The sequence below is a fragment of the Podarcis raffonei genome, chromosome 5 (assembly GCF_027172205.1).
Source record: "Podarcis raffonei isolate rPodRaf1 chromosome 5, rPodRaf1.pri, whole genome shotgun sequence".
NCBI lineage: Eukaryota > Metazoa > Chordata > Lepidosauria > Squamata > Lacertidae > Podarcis > Podarcis raffonei.
Window position 1 is genome coordinate 80,085,161 of NC_070606.1, and position 18,049 is coordinate 80,103,209.

The 18,049-nt window shown below is 46.3% G+C and overlaps 1 protein-coding gene across 6 annotated transcripts in view; it reads right to left on the minus strand.

Annotated features, from left to right (window-relative positions):
• PLCH1 (phospholipase C eta 1) overlaps positions 1-18,049 on the minus strand; it is a 144,308-nt gene that overhangs the window by 113,544 nt on the left and 12,715 nt on the right. For 5 of the 6 annotated variants that reach the window (XM_053390329.1, XM_053390334.1, XM_053390328.1 and 2 more), the window contains exon 2: positions 14,636-14,753. In XM_053390329.1, the coding sequence (XP_053246304.1) occupies positions 14,636-14,714 (79 nt within the window). In that variant the 5' untranslated portion in view covers positions 14,715-14,753. Of the gene's footprint in view, positions 1-14,635; positions 14,754-18,049 lie in introns of those variants that run through there. The other variant, XM_053390333.1, reaches the window with a different exon arrangement.

The window sequence follows — 18,049 nt, forward strand, 5'->3', positions numbered from 1 at the left end:
GTTAGCACCTGCTTATGATAATGTTTTTTCTTCCTTCGTCAAGAGAACCTCTCTGCTGAAAGAGTCTTGCACAGCATGGTAACACAAAACAGCCAACTTTTAGGTGAGGCCATTCAGGCTTCTGTAACATGGGGGACTACAACCTGCTCCTCCAGATGAGCTTCTCAAGCAGTCCTTAAGGTACCCCAGGCAGGACCTAGGTTGTTCAAAGCTACATACAGTGGTACCTCGGGTTACATACGCTTCAGGTTACATAGGCTTCAGGTTACAGACTTCACTAACCCAGAAATAGTGCTTCAGGTTAACAACTTTGCTTCAGGATGAGAATAGAAATTGTGCTCCGGTGGCGCGGCAGCAGCAGGAGGCCCCATTAGCTAAAGTGGTGCTTCAGGTTAAGAACAGTTTCGGGTTAAGAACGGACCTCCGGAACAAATTAAGTACTTAACCTGAGGTACCACTGTATATCAATGCAATATCCTTGAACTTGACCCAGTAGCTTATGAGCAACCACAGCAAATGCTTTAGCAGAACTATCACATCCTGTCCGCTCCCATCAGCAGCCTAGACCACACTGCAAAACTTTGGTTTCAAGGATGCAACAAAGAGAATTTTACCATGTCTCCACAACCAATCAAAAGAAACAGACAAAGATTGCCCTGAGAAAGGAGTCTGGATACTACAGACAACCAATTCCCGATTTGGTTGCTTGCTAAGTTTACAAGTAGTCCTCCATGTGGAAAATGGGCATCTGAATCAACCCTCTATATCTCCGGTTGGCTCTTGATACTATGAGAAGCAGTAACAAGCAAAGCACGCTTTGGAGAGATGTGCATCTGAGATCTGTGCATCTTCCACATCTGCATATATGTTGCTGTTTGAGGAAGTACCCATTATTCATACATTGACTTGACTGTGCTAACACGCAAAGTTGCCCTGTTATTTGTAGCACAGACACAGCTCTCTTCCGCAGCCCAGTGCCATAATAAATACACATTGATGTAGCGATGACCATTAACTTGCATGGCTTTAAAGGAGAATTGGACTAATTCATGGAGGGCAAGGCTACCAGTGACTACTAAACATGGTGGCTATGTTCTGCTCGCACTGCAGGGGACACGTGGCGCTATGGTCTAAACTACTGAGCCTCTTTGGGGTTTGCCGATCGGAAGGTCAGTGGTTCAAATCCGTGTGACAGGGTGAGCTCCCGTTGCTCTGTCCCAGCTTCTACCAACCTAGAAGTTTGAAAGCACACCAGTGCAAGTAGATAAATAGGTACCACTGTGGCAGGAAGGTAAACGGCATTTCTGTGCGTTCTGGTTTCCGTCAGTGTTTTGTTGTGCCAGAAGTGGTTTAGTCATGGTGGCCAGAAAGCCGTCTGTGGACAAAGGCTTGGGCCTGAAGCGAGATGAGCGCCATACCCCAGAGTCAAATTTGAGTGGACTTTACCATCCAGGGGTCCTTTAACTCTGAATATTAGCTGCTGAGACTCAAAAGTAGGGAGAGTTGCTGTTGCCCTCGGGTCCTACTTGTGAATTTCCCACAGGCATCTGATTGGCCACTGTGAGAAAAGGATGCTGGACTAAGCAGGCCTTTGGTCTGATCCAGCAGGACCTTTTATGTTATTAAACTGGCATTATTGAGAGAGCGGCTGTTCTGAGGTTTATTGCTAGGGCTCCCACCCCCCCTTTTTCATCTATTCATTGCATCTAATTAACTTAAAAGGAGAATTTGGAGACCAGACCTAATGAAATTGTAAAACAAGCTTCCAGGAACAGTTTTGGAATAATCAACTGTTGGTGAATAGAGTACAGACTTGGATATACTTATGACAGACTTTTGTTCCAAAGCCTTCGTTGTGTGTCATTTGAGTTTTCTGCTGTATGTTTGAGGGATTTTCTTGGGGCCTAACAGGTCTTCACAGACCACAGCTTCCATCATGCTAGCTAGGGGTGATGGGCATTAGAGTCCTGCAACACCCAGAAGCAGTGGCGTACCGTGGGGGGTGCAGGGGGGGCCAGCCGCACCGGGCGCAACATCTGGGGGGGCGCGCTCGCCGCCTCCGGAGTCGCCGAAGAGCCTCGGGCGCAGGCTGTAGCAGAGCCCCATGCCTCGTGGAACCGACGAGCTGGCAGCGGCTCTCAGCGCTCACCGCGGTCCCCGCGTGTCAGGGCCGCGGAGGGCGCGCCAGGCAGCCCCTCCTCACCGACGGGCAGCGTTCGCCTGCGGGGCTCGGCCAGCGCGCTGGCCTGGCCGCGTGGAGTCGCCGAGGAGCGGCCGCCTGCCATGCCGCCCTGGCTGCTTCAGCTGCGTCAGACAGCCGGCTCGAGGCTCCTTCCGGCCGGGTCTCCCGACGGGGCGCTGCGGGCGGAGGCTCCGGCACCAAGCGCCACGCCGCCCAGGCTCGGGTCGCTGTCTGGACGCGCGCAGCCCGCCAAACGCGCCACCGGCGGCGAATGAAGCGCCCAGCCGGAGCCACCTGTGCTCTAGTGCCTGCGCGCCAAGATCGTCCACCTGCCCCGATGGGGCCCACCCACCCGCACCGGAGGCCGGCCGACGCACTGGCCCCAGAGCCGCCACCTCCCCGCGCCAGAAAGAAGCTGCGTCGGGGCTAGCCGGGCCGGGGAGGGAGGCCAAGAAGGCTGCGCCGCGACGCCTAAAGACGCGCGTCTTGGCGCAAAGGGGCCGCGACACCCAGACGCGGAAGGGACCCTCTCCCCCTGACCCGCCACTGAACTGCAATTCCCAGCTCCCTTGGCAAATCCCAGTCCCCAAGATGCTTTATTTGAGGCAGGGGTCCTTTAATTGCAAAAACAACACCACGGAGGGCAGTAGTCACCACGAAGTTTGCCCCAGAGTAGAGCCGTCAGTATTAATGACCATGGTTAGGGGTTAGGGGGTGCAAATTACTTGCCTTGCCCCGAGTTAGGGGGCGCAAATTACTTGCCTTGCCCCGGGTGCTGACAACCCACGCTACGCCGCTGCCCAGAAGGTTACAGGTCCCCCACTTCTGTTCAATGTCATCAGGCAATGCCATGATTCTGGAAAAGACACTGATGTTGCACAGAGCTTCCAGTTTAAATTCCAACTCAGTCCCGAAACCATTGGGTGGCTCCATGCAAGCCAGTATTAGGCTTAGAGAAGTTGGCCAGAAAAAGACCAATGTGTAGTTTCCTCATTTCTCTATGTATCTCTGCATGTCACTCTTAGTCTGCCTGTCCACCAACTTCCAGATCTTGTAACTATTTAGAGCCCTCAATTTCAGATTCACTTGCTCCTCCTCTGTTCCACCATCCTTCACACAGCACTTCAAGTTTGAGCCTTAGCTCATGGATTATGACTACACCACAGAGGCAATTTCCAAACACTGGTTGTTGTAAAACAGGGGTCAGCAACCTAAGGCCCATGGGCCACAAGCAGTCCATGGGGGTCGTTCTACCGGCCCACAAGCCACCCCCAAACCGAGCCGCCCACTCAGCGAGTCCATGCACACTGTGCTAAACTGGTGCAGCATGGCGACTCGCTTCCGCAGTTCTGCAAGTCTGCGCAGACACAGATGACAGAAATCACAGGCACGCGGACTCATGCGCACCCGTGATCTGGCCCATGGAGGGGGCTCTGCAGCAGTGAACCGGCCCAGGCAAGGTAAGCCTTGCAGACCCCTATGGTAAAACCCTGGGAGGGTGGAATGCTCTTGTGCTGACGTTCTGCTCCCTGGTTTCCAACAGACATCTGGTTGCCCACTGTAAGAACAGGGTGTTGGACTAGATGGGACACTGGCCTGACTCAGCGGAATCTCACGTTCTTCTCTACATACAACGTTTCCACTAAGGAGCTCATGGTGGTGTAAATGGTTCTCCCTTCCTCTCCATTTTATCCCCAAAACAACACTGTGAGGGAGGTTAGGCTCAAAGTCAATGAGGTCAACCAATGAGCTTCAAGGCTAAATGGGGACTTATCTGGTCTCCCAGGTCCTAGTCCACCCCACTGGCTCTGTCCACGAATAACTCTACCTCTCTGTTGACCTTGTTAGACAATGGTGATGGTGCCTCCTATGGAACTGGCTAGCATGCTCCATCATGACTGGTCCAAAATAATACAGAAACAGGAGGGAATGGACTTCTGGGGAAAAGAGGTGCAGATCAGAAATAAGACTGATTTGACCACCCCAAAGATGCTACTTTGCTTATCACATAAATGGATGTGTCGTGCCAAGTCATGTTGGTGACAGAGCTACAAATCTATGGTTTTCACTTTCAGATACAGAAGATGGTGAATTAATTAGCAGGAAAGTCACAGAAACTCAAGCTTGGGGATTGAAAAAATTAAAAGCTACATACACTGCCACACAAAAGGAGAAAGGGTGGCAGCATTTATTCATCCTGAACAGACGGGGGACGGGGACAGTAGCCTAGAGCTGAAATGTAAGATTTATGTCAGATCTCTAGGACTGTCAATCACAGTCAATATGAAGCAGCTGCACCCATGAAGAAAGCCGCTGAGATTATAATTAGTTTGTCTAGAAAGGAAAAGGGGAAACTAAAACGACAATCCTCTTTTTTTCTTTTTTTGCAACACCTGTCCAAACAGGCAGGTTTGGCTTAGACGTACCTTGAATCTGAGCCATCTCTGTCCTTCCAGGATTGCCTGCTTTCCGCTCAAATTGTTGCCAACATCAGCGCAGAGAGCCAATCTATTCAATGTGAAACTCTGCAGAGCATCCTAGAGCAGATATATTTGAAAGCCTTTCTTGACCATTCTGTAGGGTCAATCAATCATAAATTAAGGCAAGATGCTTCGGAGACAAACAGACGTCGGTCTGCATGAGATAATCGTAACTGGCTCTCTCTCAGCCTTGATCATTAGGAGAAATCAAATGCTAAATGAAATGGTTCCTTTGGACCACACTTTCTTAAGGTGCTGCGTCAACACTGACAAGGTTAGCATTTTCATCAAGAATTAAATCCCAGGGCGGCAAGAGTCTTAATAGCACAAGGATGGAAGAACGAAGAAATCCCGACAAAAGAACTGTGGCAAGGGAAACTAATGGAATATGTGGAACTGGCGAAACTAACGCAAAGGTTACGTGAAAAGGACAACTGTGACTTTAAAGAAGAATGGGAACCTTTTACAAAGTATTTAAAGAAAGAACAAAATGAACTGATCTCCTTGGCAGGTTTTGAATAAACAAACACAAATTTACTATTGGTAACATATAGATAGATAAATTAAGGATCACTACAATTTGATAATATGCAGAAAATAACATGTGTTTAGAAACCAGAGAGAGGAGCTATGGGAAGTCCGGGGGGGTCTTTTAGGGAGGGGGAGGGAAAATTAGGAAGAATAAAATCCCACCCACCAAAGCTGTAGTTTGGGAAACCAAAATGAGTGAGTGTGACCATTAATATGGTTAAGGTGACTGCCTCCTTGCCTACAAATCTTGTGTGATAAGATTGGCAGAGAGGGCCCTCTTGGTACCTCCACCACCCTCAGAAGTTCAGGACTGGCAGTCCAAAGGAGGGCATTCTCTGTGGCATCCCATAAACTGTGGCACTGGCTCCCCACAGAGAAGAGTTGGCATATTCATTGCACAGCTTTCATCCCACACTGAAGGCACACATTTTGGCTCTGTCTTTTGATATCCGAAGGACAACTGTGCACTTTTTAACCAATTCTAAAATGGTATTTTTATATTGTTTGTAAATTGCTTCATGGATTATTGCTTTATATTTGGGGAGCGCAAGCCATCCCTTGCTTTATAGGGAAAAGGAATGTAGCCGAGTGGTAAAGCATTTGTTTTGCATGCAGAATATCAATCTTCCAGGTACGGCTGGGAGAGACCCCTGTCTGAAATCCTGGAAAGCCGCTACTCATCCGTGTAAATACTTAGCTAGGTAGATGAATGGTCCGAGTTGCTATAAGACAGCTTCATATGTTCCTATGGTGGTAATCTGCTGGGACTTTATGGTGTGGTGCAGGTAAGAAATTCAATACTTAAGTATCAATTGACTGCAGGCCAATAGCAGATGGAGAGCGGCCCAATTTGATGAGAAAAAGATGTGGCTAAAATATCTCAGTATGCTACCTCTATAGACAGCACTAAAGCCCTTCAATCAGTCATGGGTAAATCAGTAAGATCCGACAGCAAATAAAATGCCAAGCCTAATATTGATAACACAGATGCAGAAACTATCACCAAAGTTGGAAGGGACCCCCAAAGTCACCTAGTCCAACCCCTGCAATTCAGGAAGGGCACGGTGAGGTAGCCAAGTGGCCTAAGCAAAACAGTCACAGTGAACCCTCTCCCATTACAGAATGTTCCTTACACACACACACACACACAAAAACACTGACAACATGGCTTGTTAAAGCTAAGAATTGCAGCCTCACAATAATTTTAATTTTCTGCTTCACCAACCTTTTTCTTTCACTATCCAAAGTCATTGAAAATTTGCTACTTTTTGCCAAAGAGAGCGATTAGTGGAGGGCAGAACTTTGCTTTCCTACAATAAATATGGAGGGGGAAAACAGTATTATATAAGCATTGTGTTGCAACCCAAATTACCCAATTCAGCTATTATAAAATGAGCCCATGAAAGGCCACGGAACACTAAACACAGCCCCAGAAGCTTTTCCCAAAATGCAATAATATAGGCAGAAGTCAACACACTAAAATCATGAGCGTCGCAGATGGGGTTTTTCCAGGTTGCAAGAGAGAAGATCATGAACATTTGGCTCCTACTCTAATCTTGCTTAGCATATCATCTGAAACTGGGCTTATGACAAGTCATGCCCTACACAACAAGAACAAACCTTGGTTACAGCACGTCTAGACAAGTGAAAGACTGGATGATATGCTAAGGCAAACCATGGTTTGATTGACAGCAGCACAGCAGCAGAAGGAGCAAGGAGAAACAAAGCTTCCGCAATCTCCTCTCCTGGAACCAACTCACCATTTTACGCTAAAGCATGTTTCCGCTTTGTGTTGGACATGAACAGGGTCATTCTTATTCTTATCATTTTATTTATACCTCACCCACCTGTCCAGGTTTCCCCAGCCACTCTGGGCAGCTTCCAGCAAAATAATAAAACATCAAACATTAAAAACTTCCCTATACTGGGCTGCCTTCAGATGCCTTCTAAAAGTTGTGCAGTTCTTTTTCTCCTTGACATCTGAAGGGAAGGCATTCCACAGGGTAGGCGCCACTGCCAACAAGGCCCTCTGCCTGGTTCCCTGTAACTTGGCTTCTTGCAGTGAGGGAACCACCAGAAGACCCTCAGCGCTGGACCTCAGTGTCCAGGTAGAACGATGGGCGTGGAGAAGCTCCTTCAGGTATACAGGACCGAGGCCATTTAGGGCTTTAAAGGTCAGCACCAATACTTTGAATTGTGCTCGGAAACGTAGTGGGATAAACTAAGACAGGATGTTAGCCTGCCATTCCCACCCCCACCCCCCGACCAAAGCATAGCGTGCACAGAGTTCTAAGAAATGAAGAGATGTAGGATTAGCAGTTCAGAGATCAATAGTTATGTGGAATATACAGCCGCAGGGTGGCTTTTCACTGACATGTATCCAGAGATCTACTGCTAAAAATAAGCTTGATGTATCCTTTTGAACGTGCACCTGTCTGCATGGTGTTCCCCAAACAAGAATAAGCCCAAGAACGTAGAGCAGGCAGAAGCACGTCTACAACGGAATGCAGATAGCTGACTGCAAAGAAGGACTATATATGTATAAAAGAACAGCCCTTGGCTATAGCTCACGGTTAGCAGGGACAGAGTTTAGCCACCAGCCCCAGTTCAGGGAACACGCTAAGCCCAATGCTGGCTTAGAGCAGCATGGCAATACAGTGGAACCTCGAGTTGTGGACATAATCCATCCTGGAGGCACGTCCGCAACTCTCAAAGCGTTCGCATCCAGAAGTGCCATGTCTGTCTGCACACATGCGCAGTGCAATTTAGTGCTTCTGCACATACGCGAGCGGTGAACCCAGAAGTAACCTGTTCTGGTACTTCCGGGTTGCCGCAGGACGCAACTTGAAAAGACGTAACCTGAAGTGGACGCAACATGAGGTATGACTGTAAAATGTGGAGAAAAGGCAGCTGTTGGTTCCTCTCTGGGAGCCCGCACATTCACACTGCCTCCATATGCCATAGTTTGGCTCTTCTAGACTGGACTGGAAGGCAAGCCATCGTTTGGCTTTCTGTGTCACGCAAGTCAGCTCAGTGAAGGTGGAACCAAGCAAGGGAAAAGCTGGCTTCTGCATATGGCGCAAGAGTGGAGACGAGCCACTACAGAAACCCCAATTGCCATTTGTTCCGATTCAGCACTAAACTGCAGGTTTCCCTGGAGGAAAGCGGCCTGGCAAAGGGAAATGTGGGTGAGCCCTAAATGTGTCAATGCTATGGTTCAGAAGACACCTGTGAACACAGGGACCTCAAGTCCACTACAGTCCAAGGAGAAGGGCCATCTCCTCACCACCAAACAGAATTGCACAGGCAACATGCAGGCACTCTAAAGCCCGCTTCAGATGTTCAAAAAGGACACATGAGATGCAAACAAGGAAGGGGGTGCACTGACATTCCTAATCAGCAGAACACACTCAGAAAACACCTTCAGAAGTGTGGGGTATCTACCTGAGTGAACAGACGTGTCTCTGAAATGCACCTAAAACTCACTAGGGTTGGTTCAAATCAAATATATATTCCTTGCATTATGCCAGTACTAAAATAGGAGCTTTAAATTTAGCGTTTCCATGCTTGCTTTTTGGGGTACATGAATGCATTTTAACTCCCCTTTTAAATACTCCCCTAGAATATTTTGTGCATGTCCAGAGACTCAATCCTGGAGTAGCCTATAAATTTGTCATTCCTCTGGCACATCGAATCCAAATGGCTATTTTCTTTCTTCCTTCCTCCATGCTACAAATTAAAGATTCCCACTAGAAAAGCACCAGCAAAAAATAATAACACTTGATCTAATCTGAGCTCTGATCTCTCCCTCCCCTTCTCTCTGGTTATATATGTATGACATTTTTAGCTTTGGGGCACTCAAGAGTCTCCCTGGAGTACCAGACATCAGCAGCAGCAGCCTGAATGTTTGTGACAAGGAATTTCTGACATAAGCAGATCAGAATATTAATATCATGCAAATAGAGCTATTAACAGTTTTTCCTAATAACATTAGAAAAGGACAAGGAACCCTCAGGCAAGTTTTGAGTCATGAAAGTGGTCGGGTTTAACATGCACAGAATGTTTATTCGCTGCTCAGGCAGTTTTTCCATGTAGCCGAAATGAGCTTCCTAAACCCATAGAGAGATGCCTGCTGGCCTCTACTGGCTGCACTCAGAAGTGTTCATTTCTTGGAATTTGGGAGGGTATCCTCAGTGAGAAGTGGATCCTCCGTGAGAAAGGGACGTGGGTGGCGCTGTGGGTTAAACCACAGAGCCTAGGACTTGCTGATCAAAAGATTGGCGGTTCGAATCCCCGTGACAGGATGAGCTCCCATTGCTCAGTCCCAGCTCCTGCCAACCTAGCAATTCGAAAGCATGTCAAAGTGCAAGTAGATAAATAGGTACCGCTCTGGCGGGAAGGTAAACGGCGTTTCCGTGCGCTGCTCTGGTTCACCAGAAGCGGCTTAGTCATGCTGGCCACATGACCCGGAAGCTATACACCGACTCCCTCGGCCAATAAAGCAAGATGAGTGCCACAACCCCAGAGTCGGTCACGACTGGACCTAATGGTCAGGGGTCCCTTTACCTTTACTTCAGTGAGAAGATTGCTGCCTCTTCAAATGACACCTTGTCCAACACTACCAATTATCCCGCTGCTATTCACAGACGCAGGAAAAGAGAGTAAGCCTTGCACAAGCTTTGCATGCAAAAAGAATTAAAAAAACCTCGTAAGTTCAATTCTGGGCGTTTCCAGTGAAATGGAATAAAGTGACAGGAGAAGGGGGAAACTGCTGCTTGAGGCCCTGGAGAGTCGGTCCAAGGGGTGGTTAGTGTCTCCCAGTGGGAGGATGGCTTTGAATTGAAAATAAAGCTGGTCATCTCATAATGCCTTTATACAAATCTATGGTGCGACTGCACTGGGAGGACTACGTGCCATTCTGGCCACCTCACCTCAAAAAAGGACATTGTGGAGTTGGAGAAGGTTCAGAAGAAGGCGACCGAGCTGGTCAAAGGGATGGAGCAACTCCCCTTTGAGGAAAGGAGAACACAGCAGAGAAATCCATCCATTCCTCATCTCCAGTCTCAGTCTGGTGCCAACATTCCACTTAGCAGTAATTATTGCAAAGCATCTTCCCACTCAACTCCCTTCTGCAGACCACACTAGGCAAGAGTCTCTTCTGCAGACACCTGTCTGTCCTGCAGACAACCCACCCCAGTTCTCACCTCCCAAATCTCTCCCACTGGAATCCTCACTATTCTTGATCTCCACTCAGGGCCTTCTGATTTCCTGGGGGTGACTTTCTGCCAGGTGGCTCATCACTCACTGATGAACACCTTTTACCTCCCTGCCCTGAAGATCAAAATGCAACTTTCCATATTTCTACAAGGATATGGGGCACATCAAGAGGAGAGGTCCAACAATAGGAGTCTCCTGATTATTATTTCTATAGCATTATCCATGCTCATGCCATTCCCAAGAACACCCCCTTCCCCCAAAACCCTCTGCAATGCGCAAGAGATCTGCTGCAGAGAAGTCACTGCAGAAAGGATTCCCAAAAGTAATCTCATACACGGAACTATGTGCCTGAAAATCCTATATAATCATGTCCAGACTTTCCAATCTTACATACTGAGCTTCAAAAACCATATGGCCAAGAGCTACAAGCTTTAACAACCAATCCCTCTTCCCAGGGAACTCTGGGAATTGTAGCTTTGTAAGAGGACCAGGTACCTCCTAACAACCCTCAGCACCCTTAATAAACTACGATCCCAGAATCCTTTGGGAGAAGTCATGGCTGTTTAAAGAGGCATCATTGTGTTTTAAATGTAATGTGTGACCATGGCATAGATAGGCTTTTGGTGTGATCCTGTAGAGATCTTTTTATGTTCAGAGACAGAAATATCATGCTGTTTTGCATGATTTGTACATTCAGCTGCTAGTTACTGTGTGAAATTGGCACGTAGGTGTTATTTTTACGACCACCACTCCGGGCCTAAGAACCATCATTAGTCATTGGGCATTGCTCTGTTATTCCTTTGCTGGGATTTAAAATGAATCAGTCCTCACATGTTTCATTTCCTGCTGAGGCTGCAAGGAGGTTCCCTATGCTACATGTCCAATTATGACTTTATCACAGTAAGCACAGTGGGAAAATTACGATCAGATACTCTTAACATAACCAAATTAACTGCACTAAGCAAGAAAGCAAGGGATAGATTTCTCTGTGAGCAAGGCTCATCTAACATGACAGGATTCTAACACCACTCAATTCATTCTTAAGACCAAGGTCTCCAAGGCAGAGAGAAAATGAACAGCTTTCATACGGCAAAGTGGATCCACTGCTATTAAATACAGTTTTAAACAAGGAGTTGTATGCTTCAGACAGGCATCAAAAGAGAGGGGGAAGAATAATCCCCCCCCCAAAAAAAAAACCAGGAATAATAACACTAAGAAAGGGAAGCAGCTCTTCTTGGAACTGATCAAAGAAAACAAGTTGTTCATTAAACATGTCGTGCCTGCTTTCCGCTTAGGCAATTGAATGACCCTAACATTCCTAAGACTGTAGAAATAAGCGAATCAAGCAAATATTATAAGGCTAATCTAAAAACAGAAAAAGGCTATAACTGACAAATTATAAGTCCTAAATAAATCAGAGATAGGCAAGATGTTTTCATTCGAGGGCCACATTCCCTTCTGAGTTAAGATGTAGGGGGCCACATGCCAGCAGTGGAAGGGGCAGAAACCAGCCGCCTCTGCGAGAGGTCCAGACTCAGGCATAGGCAAACTCGTCCCTCTAGATGTTTTGGGACTACAACTCCCATCATCCCTAGCTAACAGGACCTGTGGTCAGAGATGATTGGAGTTGTAGTCCCAAAACATCTGGAAGGCCGAGTTTGCCTATGCCTGGTCCAGAGCGTGGCAACACAAGAAAGGGCCTTTTCTGCAGTGGCTCCCCATTTGTGGATCGCTCTCCCCAGGGAGGCTTGCCTGGAGCCTTCATTACTTATCTTTAGATCCCCGGCAGAAACATTCATTTTCTCCCAGGTGTTTGACTAATTAAACAATCTATGGCCTTTTAAACCATGAAGGGGTATTGTTTTTTTGTTTGTTATTATGTTATGTTTCTTTGTGTTTTTATATATGAAAGGCAGTATAGAAATGCAATAAATAAAAAAATGAAATAATAAAAATAATAATCCAGAGATTAGTAGCAGCCTAGACCAGGAGGACTGACTTGGGTCCTAGGTTTCCAAGTCCTTACTTGCAGTCACACCTAGTAGCAGCTCCTACAGGCAAGAAGACAGGGCAAACACACACAAATGTTGCTATCTTTAATCAGATTATTCCTGGGGCGGGGACCTCAGCTCCTGAAACATAGATTAATTTTTGAACCAAACACAAAGCATAATGAAGAGGAAGGATAAAATCATTGCCTAGTGATACATTTCAAATTTTGTTCACAAAAATAAATATATGAGAGATGCTAATCAATATTATCTCCAGGATTCTCAACTTCACAACACCAACCTGGTGAATATTGTGTTTCCAGTATGATAAGAATTCAAATTAATTCATGCTAATTGTAATTCTAGCCTTAGAACAACAACAAAAAACACGAATATTGGCTTTTCAGTCCTTTTCACATTTGCATCAAAATTAGCATCAAAGCAGGTAACTTTTGTAGAACACACACAGAGTCAGGCAGGCAGAAATGAAAATTAATACAAATAACCTCTCCTCTCCTCAAGAATACTTCAGATGAACTAAAGATATACAGGCCATATTCACATATCACACTAAACCAGGGGTATCTATGTGGCGTCCTTCAGGTGTCGCTAATTCCAATTTATTTTAAAAGCAACTCTTTATATAGAGCGGGGTTTGAAGTTTAAGGGGGGGTGGAAATAGTAGATTATATTAAGAAACCTGATGAAGAGGATGAAACTCAGTATGAGGGTACTTTAAAATGCAATTATATGTAATTACAATTATAAACATCGAGTGTCGGTGAGCGGAAAGTCATTAGCACTGCAGAATAGGATTCTACTTATCAAATCTTAAAATGTAATTTTGAATCTTGAAACGAAATAAAATGCTAATATCAAGGAATTCCACCCTTTGGAATTTCCACATTTCCTACTGGAAAGAGACCTGGTCATAGCAAGAGGAGCAAAGCCCAGTTCTCTGGTGGTCTTTTGGGTTCTGCCAATTAAGACTGGATAATTCAACATTTCTGGCCAAAGGTTGATGGGCCCTTGGCTGATGAAGATCATGGGCGCGGAGCCTGAGAAGGTGTATAGAGTTAAGTCTAGGACCCGCCACCATTTCCTCTGGCTCATAGCAGGCAAGAAAGGGCAAAAGCAGTCAAATAAAACTGCAGCAGCAGCAGCAGCACTGAATCTGCATTCAGAGACACCCCTATATGCTGCAAGGGGCTTGGGCAGCTTCTACTGGGAAAGGGAGTCCAAAACTCGCCACCCATTGAAAAAGCAGTCATAAAAAGTGATTCTCATTTTAATATTAGACACTGAAATGCCATTTTATACCTCTTTTATTGAAAAACTGCTGCAAAATTGCAAGTCACTGTGATTAATAATATCTCCAGACAAGAGAAATCTAATTATATATAATTTCTTATGCTTTTACAAGGTGGTTTGAGAATACGTGAAGGAATGAAATTCTTTCATTTTAAGTCCAATACTGCCACCCAGTGTAGGATTTCGGTGGTTAAAGCTCAAGCAAATGGTTGCAAATCACACTTTATGTGGGGTGTGTGGAAGGGGATAATATAAGCCTTGGCTTTCCTCTCCCTCACAACCCCTTGAGGTAATTGGTTAGAAGGTGATTAACAAGTTAATAATAACAACAACAGCAACCAAAGCCATTCCTTCCTGCTTCTGTGTCAATCTGCATTAAAAAAAAAAGCAAGACAAAAATTGGTATTTCAATACATTTTTGTAATACATTTGCTCACAAAAGCCACATTTTTAAACAGTTCTTGGGGGGGGCTTTTTTTTTAAGCTTAGAACTGTGTTGCTAAATTCAGAAAAGTCCAAATCCAAAAGGATAACTACAGTGTGTTCTGATCCACACATTAGTCTGGGAAGTGCAGGATAGGTCAGTACAAACCGGAATCCACAAAATATCAGATTCCGGCTTCAAAGTGCAACTATCGGAATGACAGTGTGACAATGTCAACAAGGCACCTGACACTTACGCAGCCGATTTTGCTTTGCTCCCAAAGGTTTGTTCCCCTTCCGCTAAAAGCGTAGGAAAGTGTTAACAAACCAGCGAGTGAGAAAGCCCCACTTCTAAGAATAAATTTCAGCCTTTAGACTGCATCTCTGCAGGTAAATAAGGACCATCTGTTATGAAGGCCCCACTGTGTAATTTCAGCCACACTTAAAGGGAGGTAAGAAACAAGAGACGGCAGGAGCTAGAGGGGTAAGGTGCCACTTACCATGAAAAACTCCATTGTCCACCAAAAAATGCCGGCAGTACTGCAGACAAGTTCTCTTATCCAGGTTCCAGTAACTCATCCTTAGGAAGGTTTCTTCTCAGCATCAAAGACAATTCTCCTGCAAAATTAAGGAGGGGTAAGTGCCGGTAATGCGAAGGTAATTATTAAGTTGAAAGGAAGAACAATTCAGTGATATTAGTCCTGATAAAAGAATTCTTTGGGGATTATTTCTCATATATTAAAAAATAATAATAATTCCTGCTTTACTCAAAATGCTTCAGCGATTACTGGCTGGGGCTGGACAACTTCTAGTTATCTGCAATTAGCCCATCATCAAGGTGCTTAGGGTCACTTTCACACAATTACCGCCCACTCATAGAAAGCAGGAAGAGAAACAGTTTGCATGGCAAGGGATATGGGTTTGACAATGCAGGTATTCAAGTATTCATTGCTTTCTCACCCCATCTCAGTGGAGGGAGGGAGGGAAGGAGGAGGGTGGTAGCCAGTCTCTGTTGGCAGACTAGGAGGCAAGGTGTTTTGAGTACAGAACTGTGTGCATTATGTCACCCGCACCTCCTAAGCTAGCTTGCTGCCCTTTAGGTGTGGTGATGGATGCTCTCCAAACTTTTCCTATAAGGTAAAGGGACCCCTGACCATTAGGTCCAGTCATGGCCAACTCTGGGGTTGCGGCGCTCATCTCGCTTTATTGGCTGAGGGAGCCGGTGTACAGCTTCCAGGTCATGTGGCCAGCATGACTAAGCCGCTTCTGGTGAACCACAGCAGCGCATGGTAATGCCGTTTACCTTCCCGCTGGAGCGGTGCCTATTTATCTACTTGCACTTGACATGCTTTCAAACTGCTAGGTTGGCAGGAGCAGGGACCGAGCAACGGGAGCTCACCCCGTCGCGGGGATTCAAACCACCAACCTTCTGATCGGCAAGCCCTAGGCTCTGTGGTTTAACCCACAGCGCCACCCACGTCCCATAATCTTTCCCTATAGGTAAAGGTAAAGGTACCCCTGCCCGTTCGGGCCAGTCTTGCCAGACTCTAGGGTTGTGCGCTCATCTCACTCTATAGGCTGGGAGCCAGCGCTGTCCGCAGACACTTCCGGGTCACGTGGCCAGCATGACAAGCTGCATCTGGCGAGCCAGCACAGCACACGGAATGCCGTTTACCTTCCCACTGGTAAGCGGTCCCTATTTATCTACTTGCACCCGGAGGTGCTTTCGAACTGCTAGGTTGGCAGGCGCTGGGACCGAACGATGGGAGCGCACCCCGCCGCAGGGATTCGAACTGCCGACCATGCGATCGGCAAGTCCTAGGCGCTGAGGTTTTACCCACAGCGCCACCCGCGTCCCTCAAAATCTTTCCCTATAGATCAAAGCAAAAGGTACTTTTATGCTCTGGTAGCTTTCATGCACTATTTGCAGGATGAATAAAGCAGCTTCGTAAGTAAGCACACGTTAAAGTTACTAGCCTGCCCTTTCTTTATTTCTACTAGGCAGCCAAATGAGTATAATGTGGCATCTCCAAGCCCCCTTCTCTGCCAGCAGGAAAATGCAGTATTGGCAATTTATTAGCCTGCTTTCCACCAAGTGGGCAGCCCAAGGAGAGATGGAGGCCAAAGGATGGGTTCCTTTCCTCCACAGCAAGCAAAGAAACCAAGAGGACCTTTCTTGCAGAGATCCGCCCTTCTTCTTCTACAAGCCTGCTTATTTCTCTGCTTTAAATCCCCTGTTGTCTATGGCTTTTACAGGTGAGCTGTAAAATGCAAAGTTGCAACAGTCTCCACCTAGACTGAGATATTGTGTTACAGCAGGGCTGGGGAACCCATGGCCCTCTAAATGTTTTCAGATAGCAGCTCCCATCATCCCTGGGCCTTGCTGAGTGGGGCTGAAGAAAGCTGGAGCCCAACAGCAAATCAGGGCAGTCCCTCCAAGTGTCCCTATGTTCCAGGGACAGTCCCTGATTTAGAGAAGCCAACCCGGTTTCTGATTTGATCCCAGAATGCCCCACTTTTCCTTAGGACATCCCTATTTTCACTGGAGAAATGTTGGAGGGTATGGAGTTATCCGACCCCTGAGTTGTCTGAAGGCAGCCCTGTATAGGGATTTGTTTTTTTAAAAAAGTTTAATGTTTTCATATCTTTTTATAAATGTTGGAAGCCCAGTCAGATGGATGGGGGATAAATACAGTCATACCTGGGTTACAGACGCTTCGGGTTGTGCGATTTCGGGTTGCGCTCCGCGCCGAACCCAGAAGTACCAGAAAGGGTTACTTCTGTGTTTTGGCACTTGCGCATGCGCAGAAGACCAAATCACAACCTGTGTGTGTGCAGACGTGGTGCTGCGGGTTGCAAACGTGCTTCCCGTATGGATCACGTTTGCAACCCGAGCGTCCACTGTAGTAAAATTATTATTATGGAATGGGACGTCCCTATTTTCATCAAAGAAATGTTGGAGGATATGTCAGGGGCCACAGGTTCCCCACCCTTAAAATAATGGGTACACCATAGAATTGTAGAGTTGGAAGGGACCACAAGGGACATCTAGTCCAACCCCCTGAAATGCAGGAATCTTTTGTGTTCAATGTGGGGCTTGAACCGACAACCCTAAGGTTAAGAGTCTCACGCTCTATCAACTGACCTATCTTTTCAGTGTGCAAGATGGTTCTGTTCTGGTCTTGGATTTAACAACTTGCCTGCTTTATATTCTAGTGTGACCACAGAACTGAATCCAGGATGGAGCTATGCAAGCAAAAGCCACAATGGTTCTGTTAAGAACTTCAGCTTTGGAGAACCAAAGCTCGAGAGATACAAGGGGTAGATTTAGCCCCTTATCCAATGGTGTTCCCAAATGCATCCCTCTGCAGTTTCTCCCCTTTGCATGAAGTATGGAAAGAATAACTGCACATGGAGATGCTCTTATGGCTGCTCTGTCCCTGATGGTGTAAAGCCATATTCCACAAGGAAATGCAATGCATCCATTTTTTCCCCATACCGGCATATACACTATACAAGCCCTCCCTCCAGACATCCCATAGGGGCAGGTGTTTTGCTAGCTACTCGTGAGAGTTCCAATGAAAACGCATAATGAGCAAACTCATAAACAAGGCCAATGCAGTGAAATATCTGTGTGAAGCTGAAGATACTGGTACCAAAAGGGGAGGAAACCACCTCCATTAAAAAAAACAAAAACAATTACCCTCCATCAGCTTCTATGGTTTTGTCCATTGTTTGGAGCCAGGACCCCAAACAATGCAAACAATGGCTACTATTATTTTCAGGGACTAACATATAACTCATTAAGAAGTTGACCATTGGATTTCTCTCCACAAGGCTTCCTTTGTTCCCATAATCTCATTCAATTCATTTTTAAGAACTCTTTTCTTTAATCCTACAAATGATGCCTTGCA